The sequence below is a fragment of the Micromys minutus genome, assembly GCF_963924665.1.
Source record: "Micromys minutus genome assembly, chromosome: 21".
NCBI lineage: Eukaryota > Metazoa > Chordata > Mammalia > Rodentia > Muridae > Micromys > Micromys minutus.
Window position 1 is genome coordinate 51,571,162 of NC_137956.1, and position 26,388 is coordinate 51,597,549.

Below are 26,388 nucleotides of genomic sequence, written 5' to 3' on the forward strand. Positions count from 1 at the left end.
CAGTCCCAGCTGATACACGACAGTGCAGCTCCCACACCTAGGGCTCAGGGATCATGGAGGAAGAGGGATTGTTAAGATTCTAAGAGCCAGAGGAGCAAAAGTTAACTGTGAGGCTGGGTTTCCTTGAAATATCAGAAGCTAGACCCATGAAGTCTCAGCAATGTGACTGCCTAAACATGACTTAAACAAGAATAACATGAAGAGCCATGTCCATTTGGATAGAGAGATGCTCACAAGGCCTCAATGACATATGAAGAAGTACAACTTAGAAAAGCTGGAGAGCAGGAGAAATGGTCTTCCCCAGGGAAGAGCACACCAATTATACCAACTGTCAGCCCTGAAAACATGCACACACAAACACATACACGTGCTCATGTACATACACATGCAAACACACAGGCACATCTACACACACATGCAAACACACACACACACACACACACACACACACACACACACACACGAGAGAGAGAGAGAGAGAGAGAGAGAGAGAGAGAGAGAGAGAGAGAGAAAGGGTTTGTCGTTTTCTTCATTGGTTGAGCTCCTTCACAGAAGCAAACTAGAGAAGGGACTCAGCGCTACCCTGGTCCTCTTCATGGGACCATGGTAGCTCTCGGAGCTGTTTGGATAAAAAGGCTGAGTCTGGCAACTTTGTAGTCCAACATTCTCTTTGGGATGTGAACCCCCACCTCATGGTGTTGTCCACTTGCAGCGGGCCAATAACTGGGCTGAGGAGATAGAGGGTAGTCAAAGGACCTCCACTCCCTGGTAGCATTCAGGAACCAGTTCTCAGACCTTTGAGGGTGAGCAGTAGAGACACCACCTAACAGGTACTGGTAGAAGTGCTTGGCAGGGCTATGACTTCCATCTGTCAGCTCGGTCCTTCATCCTGTGAGGAGTATGCGCACAATCGACTTAAAGAGAGGAGACTGTCTTGGTTAGAGTTTCTCTTGCTGTGAAGAGACATTATGACCAGGCAATTCTTATAAGTGAAAACATTTCACTGGGGCTGGCTTACAGTCTCAGAGGTCTAGTTCATTATTGTAGTAGCTGCATGTGGGCAGACATGGTGCTGGAGATGAAGCTGAGAGTTCCACATCTTCATCCACAGGCAGCAGAAGTGACCGTGTGCAACACTGGGCATAACTTGAGCATATGAGACATCACAGCCCACTGACAAAGTGACATACTTCCTCCAACAAGACCACACCTCCCAATAGTGTCACTCCCTATAGGCCAACCATTCAAACGTAATAATCCATTCCTATTCAAACCACCACAAACAGCAAATCTCAGATTATCATGGCCCCCAGGGATAGGGCAAGGATACCCCTCTTCCGCTCCCTGAACTGTGAGAGTTAGGAGTCAACCTCGTTTCTTTCCACTGTGTGCTAACAGAGCTTGTCATTTACTCTGTGAACTTGGAGAAAAAGCTGAATGCTGCTGCCCACCACACGTTTGAGTACTGTACTGAGAAGCTGGTGCTCAGGCGTGGACAGATATTTACCCTGAAGGTGATACTAAACAGACCTCTCCAGCCGAAGGATGAACTGAAGCTGGCATTCTCTACCGGTGAGCTCCCAGCCCCAGCTGCAAGATGGAAGGTGGGACCAAAGGCTTATAAGTGTGCAATGGCCAAGAGTGACTTTGATCCCCAAGCCTTAGCTTCTCCTTGCTGAGAATAGTCTGAGAACTGCATTAATCACTGATGCTGCAGTTGGTAAAAATCTTTGGCCAAGCAGTGGAGGTAGCCAGGGAAAAGTCAGAGCAGACAGGCCAGTCAGTGAGGCAGCCATCCTTGGGGATGTGGAATATGTTAGAGATGAACTGCAGGACTGGCTGTTTGCTGACACTAGTTCTGTGGGCTTGAGGTAAAACCATAATAGTGATCACAACCTGAGTCAGCAATGTGCCTGTCACACGAGCGTAAGAACCTGAGTTTGGGCCCTCAGCACCCATGTGGAAAACAAGAAGTACAGTGCGTATTTTGTCTAATTTGAGCAAACGGTGCAACACAGATAGCCAAGATGGAGGAAGACCATGAGCCCTGTCAAGGCAGAGGGACCAACTGTCAGTTGAGGGTTGCACACCAGGAACTAGGAAGGAGTGGTAGGCAAAAGTGGCCGAACTGGGGTTGGTGTCAAGACTCACTTTCCTATTGGTGTTTCCAGGAAAGAAAATGTACCAGGATTGCTATAGCTATGTGGTGGCGCTTGATCCAATGACATCCTACCGTTCTAAGGGCTGGCACTTGAAAATTGCCAAACAGTGTGGCATAGAGGTGAGGACCATAGTGTGGGGGTATTATCTGGTGGTTTTCTGAATAGTTTTCTGGCTCATCTGAGAATTTCCTATTTATCCCTTCTCACTCATTCAGTTGGGTAATGCTTCTTCCTACCCATAGCCATGGTTCTGGGTACCTCAGATCCTTCTTGTTTACCCGTAAGCACACAGTAACTCTGATTAGCCAGTTGGTTTGCATAGCTGTTGTTTTCATTTATATTTACTGGAGGAACTAAACGGAGGAACATGAATAAAAATAATCCACCAGAGCCAGTGTGATGCAAGCCTTTATTTCCTGCACTCTCTGGAGACAGAGGCAGGTAGATCTCTGTGCGTTCCTGATCAGCCTGGTTGGTCTGCAGTGAGTCCCAGGATGGCAGGGCTATAGAGAGAAACCCAGATTAGAGAGAGAGGGTAGAGGGAGGGAAGAGGCAGGGACAGAGTCAGAGAAATAGACACAGGACAGAGGGAAGGAGATGGAAGGGAGGAGGGAGGAAGGGCAAGAGGGAGAGGAGAAGGAAAGAAAAAAATAATAATATGTTTTCCTATAAGCACAGCTGTCCATAATTTCGCCGAGGCTTTCTGCTGCATTTAAATGCAAATGCAGATGAAGACTAGAGGCTTCTCATTCCCCCCACCCCCTTCTCTTAACAAAGTTTGATAACTTTACCAATGTTCCTTTGTTTAGTGGTTGCTCAAGTGCATGGACTTGTGATGGTTTCTTTGACATTCTTTGTAAAGCTGTCTCTGTCTGTCTGTCTTTGCAGTGTTGGAGAGCTACTTCCAACTATGGCCACCTCCTAGTTAGATCTCTGAACCAGTCTGTGGCCACTTCCTTTAGGACAAAGCCTACAGATCCCATTGCTAGGTTAACTCCAAGATCTAAAAACAGCAATGGTCTTCTATTTTTCCAAAATCAGAATTTGTAGTTGACAAATGAGTGAGTGGACCTGATCCTTAGCCTCTCAGTTCCCCCACAGCCCTGCACCCCTGGTCCTTAGCCTCTCAGTTCCCCCACAGCCCTGCACCCCTGGTCCTCACCCCCTCAGCCCCCCCACAGCCCTGCACCCCTGGTCCTCACCCCCTCAGCCCCCCCACAGCCCTGCACCCCTAGTCCTCACCCTCTTAGTTCCCCCACATCCCTGCACCCCTGGTCCTCAGCCCCTTATTTTCCCCTACATCCCTCCACCCCTGGTCCTCACCCCTTTCAGTTTCCCCCACACCTCTGGTCCTAGACCCTCAGTTTCCCCCACACCCCTGAACCTCTTTTCCTTCCTTCTGGCCAGAACAGGGACTCTTATTTTGGTTTTGTAGCCAGATTTTGTGTTTTTCAGGACATTTTGTGTTTTTCATGACATCTCTCTAGGAGAAGGTCTTAGCCTCAATCTCCTTCTCTAAGAACCGCTTTTGATTGTGGAGCTGGTGGCATCTGCAGAGGTGAAACTTGGGTAGGGAAGGGGCTAATTTCTTCACACAAAAGGCACCGTTTAATCTTTTTTTAAAAAAATATGCCTTTTAAGTGTTTTTAAGACTTATTTTTATTTATATGAGTAAATTGTAGCTGAGTATATTGTAGCTGTCTTTAGACACAGCAGAAGAGGGCATTGGGTTCCATTATAGATAGTGTACACATGGTGAGCCACCATGTGGTTGCTGGGAACTGAACTCAGGACCTCTGGAAGAGCAGTCAGTGCTCTTAACCACTGAACTATCTCTCCAGTCCTTAACTTTTTAAAAATTGCTTATTTTTTACAGCACCCATGAAGAAATCTTAAATTCCCATGGAAAGGAAGGATATATATATATATCCCATGCTATGCATGTGTGAGCCCAGTGCTCAAGATACTGGGTCCCCTAGAGCTGGTGTTACAGGCAGCTGTGAGCAGCCTTACTTGGGTGCTAGGAGTTGAACTCAGGTCCTCTACAAGAGCAGTTTGGGTCTTTAACCAATGAGCCATCCTCCAGTCTGATGCTTTAAAACAAAAAAAACAAATATGTGAACACCTATGTAGGGCCGGGAGCCTGACATTACCTATGCCATGGGAAGCTGAACCTCCTGTGCTGGTAAGAAATGATGGCACACAGGAAAGCTCTTACTAGCCCAGAGTTCTGCCCTCTGACGACTGGAGAGTGTGTGTCAACTGTCCTTTGGTGCTCAGAAACATTTTCTCATGGGACAGACCCTAATCAAGACAGCCATATGTCACAATGGGCTGGGGGTGGAGACATTAACGTTCCAGGAGACTTTGTCTCCTTCTTACTGACTGGAGTATTTGTTGCTCATTTAATTCACACAACCACCTCAGGGAGATGGGAACGGAGTCAGCAAGTTTTTCAGTGCGGAAACCCGATGCACATGGGGAATGAGGAAAGTAGCAACGCCACTCAGCTGGTAGAAGACAGCTAGCGTTGGAGCTGGCAGCCATTGCTCCTGAGAGACATCTAATAACAAGTATCCTGTAGATTTGGAAGGCCCTGGGCTGTGTGGCAATGGTGGGAAACAGAAATCTTAGTGCCACTGTAGCACTGTGTATGACTTAGTTTTCTCTCCAGACATTACTTGACCTAAAGCACTGGACGGCAGTCTGGTGCCTTTGAAGATGCTTGCTGCACTGCAGGACTGAAGTAGATCTAGGGCTTCCAGCATGTAGGCAAGTGCTCTACTGTGAGCAGTGCACTGGCCCTGTGGAGAACAGGGCTGAGATAGGCTCTTTTCATCACAGCCAGAGGATCTGCCCTATGATCTGGGAGGGTGCATGTGCAGGCGTGAAGAGAAGAAAGCTTGGGATAAACACCACCTTTGAGCCATAAATCCAAGTTTATCTGTCACTTTGGGGGACCTGCTAGACCTTCCTGCCTTGTGGCTTGTATCTGTTCACATTGGGGTAGTCCTGGTTGCTGGGCTGATCCTAGAGAGGACGATTTGTTGGGACTGATGATTCTTCTGGGAGGCTTCAAAGGACTGAGAGTTGAGTCGGGAAAGAAGGGGTCGACCGTGTCTTGCGCTTTCATGCAGGTTGTATTGAATGTCATCAGTGCTTCCGACGCCCCAGTGGGACATTACATACTGAAGGTAAACAACTATGACGCTGGAGCATTCTTCCTCCTCTTCAATCCGTGGTGTTCAGGTAACTCGGAATCCACTTCTGTTGTGGAATGTGCACCCTTCACGTGGTCTTGTGTGACTCTGAAAGGCGTGCCCGTCTATGCTCACACCCAGTTTGTAGTGCTGAGTCCTCCGAGCCATTCTTTGCTCTCTCGATCCTCTCCAACTAGCTGAAGGACGTGACCAGGCACAGTTAGCGCATGCCTAGAAGATCCTCTCGTGGCCACGCCCACGAATCCATGTCTCTCAGGCCTTTTCAGCTTATCCCCACTGCCTTGCCAAACCCAGCCAGTTTCTGCTTCCAGCACTTTTCAGTGTCTTCTGGGAGACACCGTGACTCCTTACTTCATAACTCCAGGGTGGGACCTGAATTTCAACAGTGTGGTTCCTGTCATCTGCAAATGTGGCTCCTCTGCCCATCTTATTCCTCCCTGTTACCACCCTTGAGGCTTTATACAAAGTTCACTCAAGAGTACCTTTTTATTTCAATTTTTATTTTTTAATTTAAAATCAATTTTTCGAAGTTTCTGTTACCTCTGAGGGCTTTGTACAATCTGGTTTGATGCTATTAATCTTCCTCTCCCAACTTCATCCAGATCCACATGCACACTTCCTTCCCTACCCACCCAAATATGTCCTTCCTTTTTTAAAAAAACACAGCAGCCTTGCTCCATGAGCCCTTCAGCAGAGACATACTAAACAGGTTCTACTCTGATGGTTCCTCACACTTGCCCAGAAGCCTTGTTTAATTTTTAACACTTAAATTAGTGTGTGTGCATATATGCGCGTATGTGCACACATGAGTGCAAGTACACATGTACATGTGTGAGTGTGTGAAATTGGAGTTACTAGTGGTTGTAAGCCACTCTATGAATGCTGGGACTGGAACTTGGGACCTCTGCAAGAACTAGTGCTCTTAACTGTGGAGCCATCTCTTCAGCCCCGGGAGTCTTTCTTTTATTAATGGCTTATAATTTATACTTAACGATACATTTTCTCATGTTCACACCCCCCACATTCTTCCAGTGAACAAGCCTTACACCTGGCTCAAGATGCACCTCAGAAGTTTTTCATTTGTGTTTATTTTTGCTTTTGAGACAGAGTCATTCTGTATAACCCTGGCTGTCCTAGAACTCTCAGTGTGAACTAGGCTGGCCTCAGAGTTCTAGATAACCACCTGCCTCTGCCTCCCAAGTGCTGGGGTCAAGGCATAACCCACTTCATCTGGGTCTTTGTATTTTCCATGTATGATGTGTTGCTGTGACCCTTCCTACTTCTTGTATCCATGCCCCCTACATGTGTTGCCCCAACCCTATGGTATACCTGCCTCTGTCTCAGGGGTGGCCAGTAACCCACATGTGTGTGTGGTCTTGCCCCAGACGACAGTGTCTTCATGGCTAAGGAGGAAGACCGAGCAGAATACATCCTTAATGATACCGGCTACATATACATGGGTTTCGCCAAACAAATTAAAGAGAAGCCCTGGACCTTTGGTCAGGTAATATAGACTGTCTTCTTGTGGCTGCACTAGGCACACTTGATAGACCACTTTTTTTTCTTAGAGGCTATCAAACAAAGGCTGTGGAGGAAAGTGGGTTCACCTCAGCAAAAATACTAGCCTTACAAGTGTGAAACTGGCCCAAATGGTCTCAGCTCCACAGACCCTCCTTCCCACTTAGAAAGCACACAGGCCAGGTTTGTTGGTGCATACCTGTAACATGAGAGGCTGAATCTAAAGCCAGTGTAGGTTAAGTAGTAACAACTGGTTTCAACTCGCCTACATGAGCCAGGTGCATTTAATTCTAGCACCGGCAGGCAGGTCTCTATGAGAATGAGGCCATCCTGTTCTACATAGCAAGTTCCAAGATATCCGAGGCTACATAGACCCTGTTTCAATTAAGCAACAACCCCCAAAAGACCTAAAACAAACAAATACTAAATGGAGAGGGTGAAGGAACAAAAAAGGAACCACAGAACATAAACTGAGGTGTCAGGTTCCCTTAGTGACAACTCTGTGGTTTAGAATATTTTGTTTCACGCTATTGTGTGTGGGTGTGCTGTGTTACAGCTCCGAGGGAAAAGACTTTCCCCAGTGGAAGTGTCAGAGCTCTGAAGGGTAAGGTATTCTGGCAGTCTGCAGCCAAGGAATACCACAAAGTCACACCGCACAACAAACCTCACACAGGAGAGTTACTTACTGGGAGAGACACAAGAGGGTTGCTGCCTCTGCTCCAGTAAGAAGCAACAGGGAACTAACCAGGATGCAGGCTTTCTTGGGGGCAGAGGTTTTTCCTGGTTGGATATTTCCAGAGTAGAGATTGGTGGGAATTCAAGCAGAGCCCAGGGATTGGTGGGTTTTCAAACTCAGGGATTGGTGGTTTTGGTAGGTTTCAAATCCTGCACTGGCCTCAGACCTTCTAACCTACACGCACACATGCCACCGTATGTATGTGGAGGTCAGGACCACTTTCAAGAGTCAATTTCCTCCTTCCATGGGGCAGAGCCTAAGGATCAAATTTGGGCATCTTTGCCACTAAACTAACTTGCCTTCACTATTTATTGCCTTATGTGTATTAATGTTTTATGTGTATTTTTTCCCTGTGTATGTATTTGTGCACTATTGGGAGGTTTGAATTGAACCTCTTCTGGGACCCCTTGAAAGAGACTCACAGAGGCGGTGATCGATGCAAAAGCAAGAGGAGTTTAGTTTAATCATTCTGACTTGTTGGGGCCATCCATCTCAAAGGGGAGACAACCTGGAGCAGATTCTAACAGAGAATTTTATACCTTGCAAACAATTGGGGCAGAACTTGAACAGTGGTAGCTAGGCAGGTACTATGCATGTTTGGTGGAGCAAAACAACTTCCAAACTGACTCAGTGTACCATACAGAATTTTCCCAAGGCAGGTTGGTTGGGAGTTACAGGTGGTTTTGTCTGACAGTTTAGCTTGTATCTGTTCCAGGAACTAAACTAGGTTTGTTCTTCCTGGAAGGGAGGGATCTTCATTCTCAGGGGTTTGTGGTGGAATTTTCCCACTGGCCTTAGACTGACCCCAACTCTGGCCCTTTCACTTGCCTGGTCCCTGTGGAGGCCAGAAGAGGGCATCGGATCTCCTGGAACTGGTTGTGAGCCACTATGTGGGTCCTGGGAGTTGAACCCAGGTCCTCTGCCAGAGCAACAAGTGCTCTTAACCACTGAGCTATCTCTCCAGCACCCCTCCCCATTCATTTTTTTTTTAAAAAATTACTAATACTAACCTAGTTGAGATAATACTTCCTGTACACAGCTTGACAGCTTGTTTCATTTACCTAACTTGATTTCCAAGCAGTTTCTCCCATGGTTTTAAAACCTCTTTGAATATTTAGTGCATTTCACCAGCGAGCCATTTCCCTAGGTCCCCCGTGTTTGTCTTCTCAGTGTTTGTGCTCTGTGAGCCATTAGATGTCCTTAACTGTTGTCCTGTGTCTAGTTGTTTAAATGGTTTCTACTGTGGATCTCTGGGAGACTGTGGGCAAGTTCCCTTGCATGGTAGATGAGATACCCCTGAAGGCAATGCAGATCAGCTTGGGTGGCTTCTTGTCGGATGCAGCAGATTCCTGATGCCTCTTTCTCTCTGTGACAGTTTGAGAAGCACATCCTGGCCTGCATCTTCTGTAAGATGTTGAACCACTTGGACCCCCAGGAAATGCAGAACCCAGTGCTTGTGTCCAGGGCCATCTGTACTATGGTATGTGGAGAGGCCGGGCTCTACATCCAGACTCCTGGAAGCCTATGCAGTAAATGCTAGTGTGGTCCACCAACAGCGACTCAGCTGGTTTGGCTTTCCCTGCAAACAGTAAGGCAGTTTTTCCATGAAGCAGCTAGTCAAAACAATCAAGGAATGTGTGTCTGTTGTAGTAAATATTAAAAAGGTTAAATATCTTATCTCTTTATTGACCCTGCAGCCTCACTCCGAGGGCATGCATGGACTCTGCCACCACCATGGTCTCACTCTGTCCGCCTGACTCTCTTCCTTGGTGGCTTTACCCCACCTGACCTACTGCCTCCATCCCGAGGTGTTTCTTTACCCCAAGTCCCAACACAAACACAACTCTAAGGCCTAATAGCTTCTCATACATGTTCATATATTTAATTCTCAAGTCACAAACCCTCTATACAATAAGATTACATCAAATAGACAAAGATACAAACTGCCCTTCTATAAAGGATATAAGACCTATAAAATCCTTAAATGTTCATAGCTATTAACACCAATAAAGCCCACCTGGATTTAATTCATGCTTCTGGACCTCCATCTTGGAACTTCTCTCTCGGTCCTCTGACCTCTGACCCTCTCTCTCCACCTCCTTCACCCTGCCCAATCACTGGCTCCCGCCTTTATTTTACTAATTAAAATGGAAAGGTTTTGATGAAGTCCTGAGTATGCGACTAGGCAGCACTTCTTGGGGAAGTGGAATTAGCATTAAAACATGAACAGCTCTAGGACAATCTACATGCCATCATCCTTCTGGGTACAGTTTTTCAAACTTGAGCTCAGAAGGCCAACTTCAGCACTTGTAAGTTGACCTTAGGAAAATGGCTTTTTTCAGTCTACGAGATGGTGTAAATATTCAAGGTCTTCTCCCACCTTGCAAGCCTGGCCACAGCTGGGATGGACACTACTATGAATGCACTGTGATAGAGACACACAAGATGTGTCTGTCTTTCCACAGTGCCAGAATTTATTGAGTAATAAACTCTTAAGCGATGTCACCTACCTTAGCCCAACATATCAAGTCGTCCTGATTTGCTGTCAAGGGAAACATAAGTTCCTTTATTTCAGTCTTACTATTATTATCTCTTGGACTATATACATCACACAGGCAACGTATCTGCACGTATGCATGTGTGGATGGATGAAGGTATGTATGCATGGATGATTATAAGGTAAACACAAAAGGTCAAGGGACAGTCTGCTGCAGCAGAATCCAAGGAGTTTGAAGAAACCTGGGAGACAAAGAAAGCTAACCTTGATATAGTGAGATTTCAGGTTTTATCCAAGCCTTAGGGTTAAGTCAGTTTGCAGAAATGAATTGTGGAACACGGGATGCCACTGATGAAGTGCAGGATAGGGTCCAGAGTGACAGCAATTTAATTAGGTTGTATGACAGTGGGAATAGGGCGGAGCAAAGGCCCTTGTAGATACAGCCAGTTCCCTCGTAGATACAAGCACAAGTGACAGGTCACCATTGCAATGTCAGCGGTCCACTTCAGAGTCCAGAGGAAGAAGTGTGTCTCCCCTGAGCTCTCGTGGTTCTAAGTTGCTATCATCCATTTATAAACTGGTTCTTTTTTATTTAGATATTTCCTGTATCAGTCTGTGTTAACACGCAGAGTCTGTGCCTGCCTCTGCATTTGAACCCGCAGTCAAGTGCTGCTTGTAAAATGGAAGTACCCCAGGGCAAGGCACAGTCTGTAAAGCCACCATTTCACAAATATGGAACAGCTTAGGCAGGGCTTCCTGAGTTCCATAACCATATCCCAGGAATTTTGCTGCTGCTGGTCAGCCATTATCTACTGTATCCAAAGCAACAGTTCTCAAACTCTGTGGTCTCAGGACATCACGACACTGTTAAAAGGTACCATGGACCCCAAGTAGCTCATATTTATGTGGCTTGTGTCTACAAATGCATAGAAGTTATACTTTATGATTATACTTATAATTGAATATTTTTATTACAGGTATATAAATATTATATTTAGAAAGTATATTATTTTTAAGTATACACACACACACACACACACACACACACACACACACACACACTAGTAGCTGGTAGTAGTAATCCAGCTACTTAGGAGACTTAGGCAGGACTTCAGGTGTAATGGTAACATAGCAAGGACTTCAGCCTAGGTAACATAGCAAGATTATTTCTCAAAATAAAAACTAACCAACCAACCAACCAACCAACCAACCAACCAACCAACCAACCAACCAACCAACAAATGGAACTAGGGATGCCGGGCTCTGTGTTCAATACCCAACAGTAAAAAGAAGGAAAGGGAAAAATCTCAGAAATCTAAACATATTTATTTTAGCTGGGTATGGTAGCTTATGCCTGTAATCTCAGCATTCAGGATATTGATGCAGGAGAAGTGCTGAGAGTTTCAGGTAAGCCTGGGTTACATATTGAGATCCTAACTCAAAAAAGAAATTTTTTGGGGGGGAGTTGGATAGATGGCGCAGCAGTTAGGAGCACTTTTTGTTCTTGCAGAGGACCCAAGTTTGGTTACCAGAATCCACACGAGATGGTTTATAATTTCCTAGAACTGCAGCCTCATGAAGATCCAGTAGCCTCTTCTGGTCTTTGCAGGCATGCACACACACTCACACACACATACACAGAGATATTTTTTTAATAGAATAGAGTTTATTTAGGGAAGGGGAGTTGAAAGGGTAGTAGAGACAGAGAAAGGCAGAGGGAGAGGGGGAGAGAGAGAGAGGGAGGGAGGGAGGGAGGGAGAGAGAGATATTGTGTGTGTGTGTGTGTGTGTGTGTAAAGGTTGGCCATGAGCCCATGGAGAGAGAGTGGGGAGGGATATGGGGAGAGGGGGAAGGGACGAGAGGACAGAGCAAGAAGCAAGAGCAAGAAGGCAAGAGGCAGAATGGTTTTTGTTTGTTTGTTTGTATTTAAGTTCTGAACTGTAAAAAGCAGTGAAGAGTGTAATGTGGTTTGCAGTTTTGCAAATCTCTCTAGAGCCTGCCTTAATAGATATCTGTTGCAGTTTGCATCCATAGAGGGACCTTGTTACATCATTTTGGTTAACACACGTGAAGACAGTCTGTCTCACATGTGTGTATTGGCTCGGCCTTTCCAGATTATGGCAGATGCTCTTCTATGATATATTACTCTCACTCAGTGAGCAATGGTTCCTTTGGGGTGGTACAGGAGGAGAGACTGAGTTTCACTACGTAGCCGAGCCTAGTCTTAAACTTGCTCCTTGGTCCTTCTGGGTATTCTACCTGTCCTGGATAAACTCTAGGTTTGGGAAGGGCATGAATGTTAACAGTGCTCTCTCCTGTGTCAGATGTGTGCTGCAAACCAAGGGGGAGTGCTGGTGGGAAACTGGTCAGGAAATTACTCCGGTGGCACTGCCCCATATGTGTGGACCAGCAGTGTACCTATCCTGCTGCAGTATTTCTTCACCGAGGGCCCCGTGTGCTTCGGCCAGTGCTGGGTTTTCTCTGGAATCCTGACCACAGGTAGGCTGCCATTGGGGCCGGGGCTACTCCGTTCCCACAGAAGCTAACCATCCTGCCTGGGCTCATTTCAGCACTGAGAGCAGTAGGCATCCCAGCTCGCAGCGTGACTAACTTTGAGTCAGCGCATGATACAGAAAAGAACCTCACAGTAGACATCTACCTGGATGAAGAGGGCAAGACACTTTCAGATATGACCAAAGACTCTGTCTGGTAGGCTCCCTCCAGCTTGTCTCTTCTGTCCTTCTGTTTTCCTGTGGGCCTTGCAGCTTCTCTGTGGATTGGTTCCAGTTGTGAGCAATATCAACTCCAGAAACCCACTTTGCATAGTCAGCCTCATAGTGTGACCCAGAAGTCCTGAGGGGGCTTATTAAACATATATGTCCCTGGAGGCAAAGGCCAAGAATTGGTATTTATTTCTGGCCTCAGCCCCTGGAGACTGAGACGGGTTGCTGTGTATCACCCTCTGAGGTAACTGGCATCCTTAATCAGCACAAGGCACCATTGTGCTCTCTGACCCAGCGCATAAGTGTGTATGTGTGTGTGGGGGGGGAGGCTGGAGCTTGAGGTGGGTCATATCTTCTACCACTGTTCTTCAAACACTGTTGTAAAGGTCCAGTTCACATGCCAAGACTTTTATGTTGGCATTAGATGTGGAAGACAGCAAAGTCTGTTAACCAATATGGTAAATTGTTTTTTTTAAAAAAACAGCAAAAATAGCTGGGAGATAGCATATGTCTTTAATCTCAACACTTCGGAGGCAGAGGCAGGAGGAACTCTGTGAGCTTGAGGACAGCTTGGCCTACAAAGTGAGTTTTAGGACAGCCAGGACCACACAGAGGATCCCTGTCTTGAAAAACCAGACAAAATAAAAACAAGCAAACAAAAGCAAGAATATGGAATGTTGTCCAGTTACAAAATTATTCATCAATTAAGTCAGAATCCTGCTGAGTGGGAAAAAGAATTTACAGTTGTTTGCTCATTCATTCATTCATTCATTCATGCATTCATCTGGCAGAGGTGGGGTTAAGTGTCCTTAGAGATGGCAGATTCTCTAACTACATGGCTGGCTCTGGTGGGGCTGTTTTCCCTGACACAGGAACTTCCACGTGTGGACAGATGCCTGGATGAAAAGGCAAGACCTACCCCAGGGCCATGATGGTTGGCAGGTCCTGGATTCTACACCACAGGAAATCAGTGAAGGTGAGTTTGTATGGGGCACAGGAGGAGCAGGGGACAGAGGCCATGTCTGGGCTGCTCTCCTGACTAGTCTGTGCAGGGTCAAGTTGGTCTCGGATGGTTACCCTGACACTGAGCGCGGCCTGTGGACACAGGTGACAGGGAGCACTTTCACTTTTAAACTTTCAAAAGTTTAAAAATCACTTATTTATTAGTTTGTGTGTACACACATGTATCATGGTGTGTAGGTGGGGGCCAGAGGACACCTTGTGAGAGTCTGGTCTCTCCTGTCACATGGGTGCCAGGGAGTAAATTAAGGCTTCTAGGCTTAGCAGACATCACTTGCCACTTAGCTGTTTTGATAGAGCACAGCTAATCTTTCATAGCCGGGTTTGTCATTACCTGTGTTTTGCAAATCAAGGCTCAGGGAGGTGATGTGATTGGGGTGAGCAGAGGCAGGTACCTGGGGCAGCTGAGTCCAAATTGGATGGAGTGGGGAGTATTCCACCTCACTGTGTAACCTATTATCTAGTCCTGGGTTGGTTGAAAGGAGCTGCAAAGAGCTTGGGGAGTTCCTGTGTAGATGAGGTGTGGTCGGAGGCTACCTGAAAAAGAAAAAACAAAACAAAACAAACAAACAAAAAAACCCAACAACAACAACCGTGGAATTGTTATAGAGTTAATATGCCTTACCAGTGAGAAACCACCCTCCATGAATAAAAGATTAACAAAGGGAAAAGCTCTTTAAGAATGTGTGACAGTTCCTGGCTGTTGGTGGCACATACTTTTAATCACAGCACTCTAGAGGTAGGGGTAGGCAGATCTACAGAATGAATTCTAGGAGAGCCAGGACTACACGGAGAAAATCTGAACCAAAGAACAAAACAATATAGCAAACAGTGTCCGATAAGGCATAAGAGGGAATTGGCCTTAAGCTTATTCATCGTAAGTAGTCTTGCTTTAAATATCTTTCTGGTCCTTGCCTCAGGTTACAGTTTGAACAACTGAACCTGAGACAGGAGGTTTCAAGCCTGGCTACTTGGGCCAAAGGGAGATTTGCACAGCTTAGAGACTGCCAGATTTCCTTCTTCCCTGCACCAGTGTCCTTTTGAATAGTTGTTATCCAAGTTTATCTTGTCCACCTTCGAGAATTAGGATCGTGCTGATAAGAGACTGAAGGCAGGCCTAGACAAGGATGGCTATGACCCTGCCCTGCCCCCTACAAATTAGAGGATCGTTTCTTTATATGAGGGTCGGTTTTAAGTTAGGGTTGTTTCCTTTTGATCTCAGAAATGAGCCTAGTCTGAGGTCAATGTTTATGAACAAACGTTAGCAGAAACCTTCTCAGTAACCCTAAACTTCAATTTTGGTACGGAATTTCGGTTCCTCTGGTTTCTAACAAGCCTGGCTATCACATTGGAGGCTGCATTCCTTCAGCTAAATTCTACTTTGTGCAACTTACTATGTCTTAATCAGCTTTACTAGTAAATCCTTCATAGCAGCGACTCTCTTTCCTTTTTCTTTTTTTAAGAATTATTTATTTATTGTATATGAGTACACCATAGCTGTCTTCAAACACACCAGAAGAGGGCATCAGATCTAATTACAGATGGTTGTGAGCCACCATGTGGTTGCTGGGAATTGAACTCAGGACCTTTGGAAGAACAGTCAGTGCTCTTAACTGCTGAGCCATCTCTCCAGCCCAGCATCAAGTTTCTCCTACATCAGAATCAAGTCACCTTATTAATTTATATTATTTATTTAAGATTTTTCAAACAATCAATGAAAATGAGACCATGAGTTTGAGAGAGAGAGCAAGGAGGGGGATATAGGAGAGTTTGGGGGAGAAGGGAGAAATGTAATTTTAGTATAATCTCAAACTCATTTTTAAAAGATTTGTATTTTAGAGATAGTCTTGCTGTGTAACTCAGAATGACCTGGAGCTCCCATTTGTCATCTCTGTACTCTCAGTACTGGAGTCACAGGTTTGTCCTGCCAGGCTCAACCAAGTTAGTCTGAATATTAAAAAACAAGTTACCTCGTTGTGGTGGCGTATGTCTATAAACCCATCACTCAAGAGGAGAAAAAGGATCAGGAGTTCAAAGCCATTTTCAGCTAAATAGTGAGTTTGTCTCGAAAGCAAAACAAAATAAAACAAAACAATCCAAAAATATAAACTCAAACAAACAAATTGCCCAGTGAAGGCTTGAGATGGCATCAAGTATTCAACTGTTTTGTGAACCTATATTTCATAAAAGAACTTCTCTTACCAGACTGCCCCATGTTCCCTACAACTCGGCTCCTCCACTCTTGCTTCCCTATGGGACCTTGGCTTGGGCAGGACATAGGCATCCTTACAGTGACCTCTATCAACCTTTCAAGGAGCAAAATCATCATCTGGACCATCAGCTCCCAGATGATGGAAGGGAACCACGTGGATTGAGGAGAGGTACTCAGATGCAGGAGGCACAGGTCTCCAAAGACATTCAAATTACAACTTAAAATATTTTGGTGCCTGTATTCTTCCAGTCAGTATGTTCCAGAGGCTCCCCAAGGCAAAAATCACAGCATTCACAAATTTCCATTGGAGCCAGCCAGGAACCTCCAGAGATCTCCTGTTCCTTATTCCCCCCACGAGGAGGAGAGCTTGCCACACCTTTTTGCTGACAGATGCTCAGCAATAGGGTTCACAGTCTTTCCGGAGTCTCAGTAGCATTTGCCAAGGTGGAGACAGTAACCTTGGTAACTGGGTTACACACAGCCTGGGGTTACCATCTACCAAAGAGGAAGAAGCCCTATGCCTGGGTGGAAAGGGCTTTAGAAGCTCACCACCAATTCACTTTGTAGCCAAGGTGACAGCAGAGAGTGGGAAGCCCTCTGCCACGTTAGAAACAGTTTAGATTAGAAGCCCTGTTGTACATCTTATCCCCCTACACTGAGTCACAGGGCTGGCTGCAGTGAAGAGGCCAGGGTCTACTGAAGGTTAAATAAGACAAAGGCTGTGGCAAGGCAGAGTCCAAGAATATGCAGAAATCAAAGGAATCTGTACAATAGAGAGCTGAGGGATTAATACTAAGTTGTTAATGACAGCCACGGAGACCTCTCTACTCCTGTGTCAGAGCTTTAGGACGCAGCAGTACCAGTTTAGATAAATCTCAGTGGCTAGTTATGGTTACCAGACAATTACGGTGCTAAGTATTGTTGTGTACCATGTTTGGTGCTCACTGGATGCTTGATGACCAATGAGGTCAGTACTGCCTTTGTCTCCAATATCCAGGGAGCAGAGGTATAGGCCATACAGAAAGTAGGCAGTGTGCTGGGATGAACATCTCATTTAGTACTGGACATCTCAGTTCTAAGCTGGGATGTTTCCTTAATGTTCGAAAAGCAGTTCAGGCTGCCTGGGAAGTACCTGTTGCCTCCCTGCTTGGGTGGGATTTCTTACTGTTACTGTGATGAATTTAGGGGTTGGGAGGCAGGGTGGACAAGGAGACCCTGGCAGCCATCCTCTCTCTTACCTCCCCCCTCAGGATGCTTCCGAACTGGACCTTCACCGGTGTCTGCTATCCGCCAGGGATTGGTCCATACCAAGTATGACACTACGTTTGTGTTCACGGAAGTGAACGGTGACAAGTTTATCTGGCTGGTAAAGAAGAACCAGGAAAAGGAAAAGAGTACTCTCATCGCTGTGGAGACTGCTAGCATCGGCAAGAACATCAGCACCAAGATGGTGGGCGAGAACAGGCGTGAAGATATTACCTTGCAATACAAGTTCCCAGAAGGTAGCTGTGCCATTTCAGGCCAGTTCCAAGACCAGGACATTATCCTGAACCAGGACGTCCTTGGTGGATGGCAGATCTGAGACCCAAAGGAGCTGATGGCAGGAATCTAGAGCATCATCAGCCAGAGGTCCCTGTCACAACAACTCAACCACATGGTCTTTAGCAAGAATGTGAGAGTATCTTAAGGCAGTGTGAGATGAGGGTGACCATGTCCCGTGGGATGAGGGTGACCATGTCCCGTGGGATGAGGGTGATTGTGTCCTGTATGATGACTCACAGCGTGTCCACTCCAGGGCAAGATGAGGTAGCCAGACGTGGTGGCACACACCTGGAGGTTAGGACAAGAGCACTGTGGTAAGTTTGGAGCCTGCCTTGTCTACACTGTGATGCCCTATTTGAAACAAAAGCTGATCACAGGTTGCCTCAGCAATCAACGCACACGGGGCTGCAGACACACAGCACCTTAGCTCCTGTGGCCCTGCAGAGAGAGTCCTGCCACGCTCCAGACTATAGGCAGCAGACACAGAGCTCAGAGGTGTTCTTACTGGATTAGTGCCACCCAGCTTAGAAGTGGTTGAGTTAGAAAGTTTTGTTTTTGTTTCTGTGGTTTTTTTGGGTTTTTTTTTTTTTTTTTTTTTTTTTTTTTGAGACAAATCTCACTAAATAGTTCTGGTTGGCCTGAAACCTACTATATAAACCAAACTGGTCTGGACTTAATAGAGAGCTGACTGCCTCTGCCTCCTGAGTGCTTGGATCAAAGGTATGCACCATGTACCTGGCCTAGGGTTTGTTTTGTTTTTTTAATTTTCATTTACAGTACTAGAGCAGGGTTTTATGAGTGCTAGGCCAGCAGTGGGCCAGTGCCGGAGGGAGGGAGGAAAGGACTCAGTGTGCTGTTGCTTTTTCCTTGTACTTCCTCTTCTGTCTTGAAGACTAAGTAATTTCAGTTAACCTATGTAAAAGTCAGCTCTGGTTCTTCTTCCCAGCCCCATGCTCCCAGAAATCAGACTCAGACTCAAAATAGATGTACAAATTCCTCTTCTCTGACTAGCTCACATTGCCATGAGGCTGACAGCCTGTGCTCAGGTACCACACATCTGTCTCGGTTGCTATGCCTTCTCAAACAAATCTCCTACCTGACACTATCCTGGAGGCTTTCTGCCTCTCAGATGTGCCACCTCCTGTTTCTTGCCTAAGCTGTAGGCCATCACGTTTATTATGGACAAGTGACACTTCTGTACCAACACAAGGCTTCTTTCTCTCTACAAACCTAACCTCAAATTTTCTGATGGCTCCTTGTGCAGGCTCTAAGCTATTGCTGACTTTAAAATTGTTGCAAGTTCAATATCCATAGTATCTGCTTGGTGAGCTACTGTTTCTATTCTTTCAGTTCATTGAATATATTTACAGTGTTTTTTTTTAACACTTATTTAATCTCCTGCATGTACATATGTGCGGGTGAGCACATCACAGTGTACATATGGAGGTCAGAGGGCAACTTATGGGAGTCAGTCCTTTCCTTCCACCATTTGGGCCCTGGGGATTTAACTCAGATCATCAAACTTACAGTAAGTGCCTTGATCGGCTGAGACATCTCAATAGTCTCTCTGATTATACTTAAAATAGGTAAAAGTTTTTCTCTAGTAAGTCCCAAATCAGGCTTCCACAGGGGCTGATTTTTCCTTGAAAGCTATAAACTTGCTGGGTGCCCTGTGACAGTCTGGAGACCAGACGGTGCTGGTGTCTCTGCTGTGTGCTCGTGCATTGAGTCCCTGCTGCCCCTCTGTGCAGCCTGTGTTCAGGACCTCATGGTCAGCAGGGGGCTGTCTGGCATAATAAGTGAGCGCGCCTTGGCCCAGGAGCCGTGTCCAGACGGAGGCTGTTCGGTGTTCCCCATTTGTGTTGAGCCTCAAGATGACAGCTCCTAACTTGCTTTGTCTTTGTTCTTCCTTGGCTTCCTCTTCGGGGTTTTAAAACTGTTTTTTTCTGACTACACAAGGAAAGAGGCTATATGTTGTAAACTGAGTCTGCTCAAGCAAAGGGGACATTTCCAGAGAGCTGTCATCAAAGTCAAAGGACAATAAAGCCCTTGTGGTGAGGTTGTGGGTCTGCTCCAAACCCACATACCACCCAATGGGCAGGCTTCTGACTTCACTGTGACTAGTCCTTCCTGTTTTCAGGGTGACTGGGAGGAGGGGAGAGAATGGAACTACCTCATGCCTTCTGAGTTCCTCCTGCCTCTCTTCCTGTTTTTTGAGATAAGGTCTCACTTTGTAGATGGCCTGAAACTCACTATGTAGTCCAGGCTGGCTTAGAAGTCATGGTAATCCTCCTGACTCAGGTTTCCAAGTGCTGGGATTAGAGGTTGAAAGTCTCCATGCCTGGCTCAGTGGGCTATTGTGTTAAAGGATCCTTTGGTTGATTTCAATAGTCCTGGGCACTCTTTCTAGGATTCCCATAGCTTTTAGGGAGGAATAAGGGTGTTCTGTTTTTGTTTTTTTTCTGCTGTCATTTCCATTAATGATAGGTTCCAGCATGGGGCCTTGGGTGTCTCAGTTTTGTTTTTATTGTTGTGATAAAGACCATGTGAAAAGTAATTTGGAAAGGGAAGAGCTAATTTGGCTTTCATGTTCTGGGGTCACAGTCCACTGAAGGAAGCCAAGGCAGGAACTGAAGCAGAAGCCATGGAGGAACACTGCTGACCAGCTTGCTCTTCGTGCCTTACTCAGCTTTTCTTATACAACACAGGTCTATCTTCCCATGGTGTGGTAGACCTTCAGTGGAATAGGCCTTTCTAAATCAGTCATTAATTAAGAAAATGCCTCACATACTTGTCTTTGGCCAATCAAATGGCAGCATTTTAGCATTTTCTGAATCAAAGTCCCTTCTTCCCAAACGGGGGGAGGGGGGAGAAAGAAAGAAAGAAAGAAAGAAAGAAAGAAAGAAAGAAAGAAAGAAAGAAAGAAAGAAATCTAACCAGAACAATGGGAAAGCTCTCAGACCCCAAGGGTGTCTTCAGAAAACATTCTGTCTCTGCAGGCAGCCGAGAGGAGAGGAAGTCTATGGAGAGAGCCTCTGGTAAATGTCCCGATGACAAGCTGAACTCTCGGACACTGAACAACTCTCTTCACATATCTGTCCTCCAGAACTCTGTGGAACTAGGATATCCTATCAATTTGACCTTAATTTTAAAAAGGAAAACAGCCACCCCGCAGAAGGTCAAAATTTCATGCTCCCTTGACCTACAGACATACACAGGAAGCGGAAAGATAAACCTGGGAGTCATCCGGGAGGTTGCACAGCTTCAAGGCCAAGGTACCAGAAGCAGGGGTAATGAGGTCTCAAGCCCAGAGAGACCAGGATTCCCACCATATGATGTCTCTTTCTTGTCTGTAGATTATTCACATGATTTAACTCTTTGCGTGAGAATGGACATAGCATTTATTAAGCACTAACATTTTGGAGGTAACAAGGAATACAGGCACGGAAGAAAAACAGGCCAGGAGTCTGGGCTCTGGCACACAGTAACAAGAGAAGGTGTTAATGGTGTCATGAAATGCCTCTGCGACAGCAGAGATCTGTTTGGTGCGCCCCTGCTCATCAGTGGGCTGTGGCTGCTGTCATTATGAGCAGGCCACACTGAGACTGAGAGCCCAGAATGGGCCTGGAGATCTCAGTTAATGACTAAATCCATTTGGTCCCTGAGTGTAGGCTCTCTGAAGAGAGGACAGGACTCCTCTATGGCCAAGCAGCTTTATCCCCAGAGCTAATCTTAGCTAAGAACTCACCTCTCCTTTCTTCAAATTCTTTCACAGAATCAGAGGTGTTTCTCAGCATGGATGCTAACTGCTACATCACTAATCTGGGCAAAATTGATGATGAGGTGGTCATCAAAGGGTTCATCATTGCAGAGATTGTAGAATCTGGTGAGCGAGTGGCCACTGATCTGATCCTGTGTTTCCTGTACTCTGCTTTCTCTGTCGAGGTAAGCTGCCAACTTTCCAGAAAGGGATCCTATCTGAAACTTGGCCTTGGAGAGGGGCAGGACTTTTGTGGTCTCCTGGTTGACTGATCTTTGGGCCAATTGCATTCCTAAGGGAAATGGCACATCATTTTTTTTTTCATACAGGCATTTCTGAGCAGTGATGTGTCAAACAGTTTTTCTTTTCTCAACCTTTGGCTAAATGGATTTAAACGTTTTAAAATCAGGGAGTACCTGTGCACAGTATGAAATTATAAAGATGCAATTGGCAAGTGAACGGCCTCTTCCCATCCTCCTCCTCAGATGCTCAGTTTCTCTTGCCAAAAGAGATCCATGGCGTCAGCTTCTTGTGTATCGAAGAGTTTGGGGTACACACCAGTGAAGTTCAAGGCTTGCCATGGGCCTACCCCATGTGGGGTGAGATGAAGCTGGTGCCACATTTGCTTGGGCTCTCTGATCAGTTTTCTCCTGGGCATTCGAGAGTCAAAGGCAGCTTGCATAAGAGACTTTCATTATGTTTCTGATGATCTGTCAAACACAATCATCCCAGAGCCCTTTCTTGGTGAGGCCTGGCCTATTGTAAGGTTTGTCAAAGATGTCTATGTCTCAGCAAGCATACCTTCCATAGCAATGTCTCAGGCTGAGGACATGGCCTCCTTTGGAGACCATGTTCTGACATTTCTGCAGCACTGTGGTTGAGCACACAAAACACTGACTTATGCTTAGACATGGATCGGTGCCTGACCCCCAACTGAAGCAGAGTGTGCATACCTCACAGGACTCACTCTATTTGGAAGCAGTTCCAGGGCACCCACCATGGTTTGATCATCAAGAATTTGTTTTGAGGTGCTGGAGGTTAAGAGTACTTCTTACAGAGGAACCAGGTTCAGTTCCTGGCACCCACATCCTGATTCACAGCCACTTGTGACTCCAGTTTGAGGGGATCTGAGGCCTTCTTTTGACTTTGGTGGTCACTAGGCATGCATGCGGTGCATATACATACATGCAACCAAACACGCATGCAAATAAAATAACATCTGAAAAAATAAGTTAAAAAGCTTCTTCTTAGGGGGGCAGGGTGTCCCCTCCCACACACTCCAGCTTTCCTCAGGACACACATGGTTGACTGTGCTTCATACCCTAGTTTCCTTGAAGAGAATTACAGGGGGAGACAAAAGCCTGAAACATGCAGGCTAAGACATGAGCCCTGTGCAGGGAAGGTGGGGGTCTGGGGAAAAGGGTATATCCAGGGCAGGGCAGGGCAGGGTGGGGCGGGGCAGAACATGTAGGAGTTCAAGTGTCTGAAACACAGTTTGTTTTTGGATGTGTTTCTCTTGGTTGTCCTGTGAGGACACACTTGATATTTTGGGTCATTGGTGAGGTGGGACCAGTGTCCTTAGTATAGCTTAGGGGGCTCTAACTACTTATCCCTCGAGCTTTGGAAAAGGGGGAGTCCTGACTCTTTAGATAAGATCAGGATGTAGTTCACCCAAGGACTTCTGGCTACCATGAGACTACATACCTTGAGTTCCTTAAAAATTTGTCTGGCAAAACTAGAGAGGTAAGCATGTGCAAAGACGCGAGATCTAAGAGAGAGGCATATGTAGGTCAGATTCTCCACTACAGCCTCCCACGTGAACAGACCTACTGACACTCTGGGCTTAGAGAAAGGACCAAGAATTAATTACCTTTCTTGCTGGAGCTTGTCCTTTGACCTGTCATCTTAAGTCAGACCCACCTTTCACTCTAACAGATGCCGAGCACAGGCAAAGTCAACCAGCCTCTTGTCATCACCTGCACCTTCAAGAACACCCTGTCCATCCCTCTGACTGAAATGAAGTTCTCCGTGGAAAGCCTGGGTCTCCACGCCATAAAGTGCTGGGAGAGACAGTGAGTCTTCCCAACTTGTACTAATGACTTTTGTACATGGGTCTCAGGCACCTGGGCCCATACTTTTGAGATGTAAACTCCTATGATGTTGTAGTAAAAATGTAGACACACATTGCTGGTGCCAAGTTGCAAAAAAGATTACACTAATTAGTGCTTTATCAACAATAGTCCTTTTGCTTCTTGTCAGTCTGGTTGGTTGTTCTTCAGACATGCCAAGGCGTCCCTGCCTTAATTTGTGTTTCTATTTACAGCTCAAGTTCTCTGAACTTTAGTTCTGGGTGGAATAGTGCAGATCCCCAACTTGGTCAAATAACATATCGTTTACCTAGTATTCTGAAACATCGTCTATAATACAGGTAATCCCCAAATGTACCCCAGTCTCTGGACTATTGGTACACCAACATATCCAGTATATTTCTTACCAGGTGTCTAGATCTTCCGAGTGAATCCTAGCAGACTCCTGTTATTTTGGGACTAGTTTCTTAAACTCCCACAGATAGGCTGATTCTCCATGACCACTGTTAAGGAACAGAATCTGGCAAGGTGGTGGTGGTACATACTTTTAATCCCAGCACTTTGGAGGCAGAGGCAAAGGGAATGTAAGTTTGAGGCCTGACTGGTCTACAGAGTGACTTCTAGGACAACCAGGGCTACCCAGAAAGACCCTGTCTCAAACCTCACCCCTCCAAAAAAAAAAAAAAAAAAAAAAAAAAAAACCCAAACCAAGTCAAGCAAACCCCCAAACAAATAAATAACAACAGAGCAACAGAACTACATTCAGTTCAGTAGTACTGGGGCAGGGCCTCAAGTCTAACAGACCCCATGTATTGCCGTCTTGAATACCTAGGGCTAGACAACACTTTCTTGTATATTCATCATGAAACTTTCTCCTGAGGGCTCTCAGGAGGGTTTGTGACTGGCATAGCTGGAAAGCAGCCATTTTAGCCAGCCATCTTGTCTTACAGCTATCAAGTGGTTACACTCTGGCTCTGCAGCACCGGAATTTCCCCAGAGCTGCACTGGAACCAGATGGCTGCCTGGTTCCTCATACGGCAGCATGGCATTTTCTCTGTGGCACCTTTGGCTGACTGTGTGCCTTTGAATTTTCTAGGTCAGTATCCCCTGGGAAGACCATCAATTTCAAAATGGAATGCATTCCAGTGAAACCTGGACCAAGGAAATTCATTGTCAAGTTAATTTCCAAGGAAGTGAAAGAGCTTCATGCAGAGAAGGTCGTTCTCATCACCAAGTAGTCACCTTTGATGGCATTGAGATGGAGGCAGGGGTCCTGATTGGCTCTGAGCCTTGGCTAAACATGTCAGCATTTCCTAAACTGCATTTAGCTTTCAGGGCAGGGATGATTACATTTGATTACTTGTGTGAAGGCAGATTCAAGAGCCAGCCCAGCAAAAGACGGAGCTCAAAGGCCAATGTAGCCACAGGGAGCCAGGGTAGCTGGGGACATGTGATAGGCAGACATCTCAAATACATATTTAGGAATCGTGGCCTCAGAAGACAGTGCCACTGCCATCTGGATTCAGAACTATGTGCAGAACCCAGATAAAGAAGTGCTGGAGACATATTCCATCCAAACCATGGATTCAATCAAGTCCAGGGGTGTCTGGAAGCTGTGCTGGAAGTCCTGCAGAAAGCATCCTGGAGCTGGCCCTGAACTAGGCACCGCATGCTCTCATCACAAGGCTCTGTCCTCTCTGGAGTAGGCCCCACGCTGGCGTGAGGCCCTCTATGGCCGATGACAACATCTGAGGAAGCAACGTATCCTGCCCCATTCCCTGGAGTCTGCGCTTTACTCTGCTATTAGACGATCTGCTCACATGTCACTGTGCTTTGAATTAAACTCTGGCAACTTTAAGATGGCTAAGTGGTCCCGAGTTAACTTTTCTTTTCCGACAGCATGCTGCTTAATTTAACCTGGGAAGACTCACTGTCCCTGAATTTCGTGGATACAGGGGCTCTCTCCACTGGGTTGGCCTCCTTGGTCTGGGCCTTCTTCATGATGGCCAGCCTTTCTCAAGGGCTGTAATTCTAAGTGTACGTGTATTCCAGAGATACTGAGTGCAGATTGAATAAGGGGTATTTTGTGTATTTGAAGGCCATTATTGACTTAGGGTTTTCTTGCTGTGATAAAACACTATGCCCAAAAGCAATCTTGGGGAGAAAGGGTTAAATGCATCTAACTTACAGTCCTCTGAGGGAAGTTAGGGCACGACCCTGGAGGCATGTTACAGAGGAGTGCCACTTACTGGCTTGTTTCTCATAGCTTGCCGATCACATTTTCCTACACTATCCAGAACCACCAGACCAGGGGTGGCACAACTCACAAAGGACCTGGCCCTCCTACATCAATCAAGAAAATGCTACACATTTGTGTAAAGGCCAACCTCACAGAAGTATTTTCTCAACGGAGATTCCCTCTTCCCAAACACCCTTAGCCCGTGTCATCTCTCCCTCATTCACCCAGAACCAGATAACCTCAAGTCCTGACTCCTTTTGCCCAGATGCTCTCCTCTGGGGCATGCAGATGTCTGGTACATGCTTGTGGGATGACCTCTATCTATGCTGTGGCCAAGAAGGATCAGCTGGTAACCCCATGAAACCACTGTCAGTGTGTGTGACACCTGTTTTACACACTAGATCTGAGGAAGGATGCTGTCCAGTGCTTTGGGCCAGGATCTCCTGCTAAAAGAATAGGTGCCTCTCACCACAGAGGTAGACCAAAGAAATTTTATTTACAGTAAGGGGCAGGTGTGAAACCAGCCTCTGGGCCTCCTCTTATCAGCAGCAGTGCTGAGCAGAATCTCAGGAGTCAATATGGAGAGAAAGCCATTGTGTTCTGGTGTGAAGGCACAAGGCCCAGGGCTGAACAGACTACTTCCTGGCTGTCCAGTACCTCCTGGACATGGG

General features: G+C 46.1%; 1 protein-coding gene across 1 annotated transcript in view; it reads left to right on the forward strand.

Moving 5' to 3' along the window:
* The window catches only part of TGM4 (transglutaminase 4), a gene marked incomplete at both ends in the record, with an annotated part of 33,129 nt that extends 8,413 nt beyond the window's left edge, over positions 1 to 24,716 (forward strand). Inside the window, 13 exons of the mRNA XM_080934704.1 lie at positions 1,399 to 1,572; positions 2,172 to 2,281; positions 5,300 to 5,411; positions 6,769 to 6,887; positions 9,013 to 9,117; positions 12,459 to 12,633; positions 12,705 to 12,843; positions 13,730 to 13,833; positions 17,340 to 17,591; positions 20,631 to 20,906; positions 21,407 to 21,576; positions 23,327 to 23,463; positions 24,575 to 24,716. Coding sequence (XP_080790830.1) covers positions 1,399 to 1,572; positions 2,172 to 2,281; positions 5,300 to 5,411; positions 6,769 to 6,887; positions 9,013 to 9,117; positions 12,459 to 12,633; positions 12,705 to 12,843; positions 13,730 to 13,833; positions 17,340 to 17,591; positions 20,631 to 20,906; positions 21,407 to 21,576; positions 23,327 to 23,463; positions 24,575 to 24,716 — 2,015 coding nt within the window. The remainder of the gene's footprint in view (positions 1 to 1,398; positions 1,573 to 2,171; positions 2,282 to 5,299; positions 5,412 to 6,768; positions 6,888 to 9,012; positions 9,118 to 12,458; positions 12,634 to 12,704; positions 12,844 to 13,729; positions 13,834 to 17,339; positions 17,592 to 20,630; positions 20,907 to 21,406; positions 21,577 to 23,326; positions 23,464 to 24,574) is intronic.
* Between the last annotated feature and the right edge of the window lie 1,672 nt (positions 24,717 to 26,388).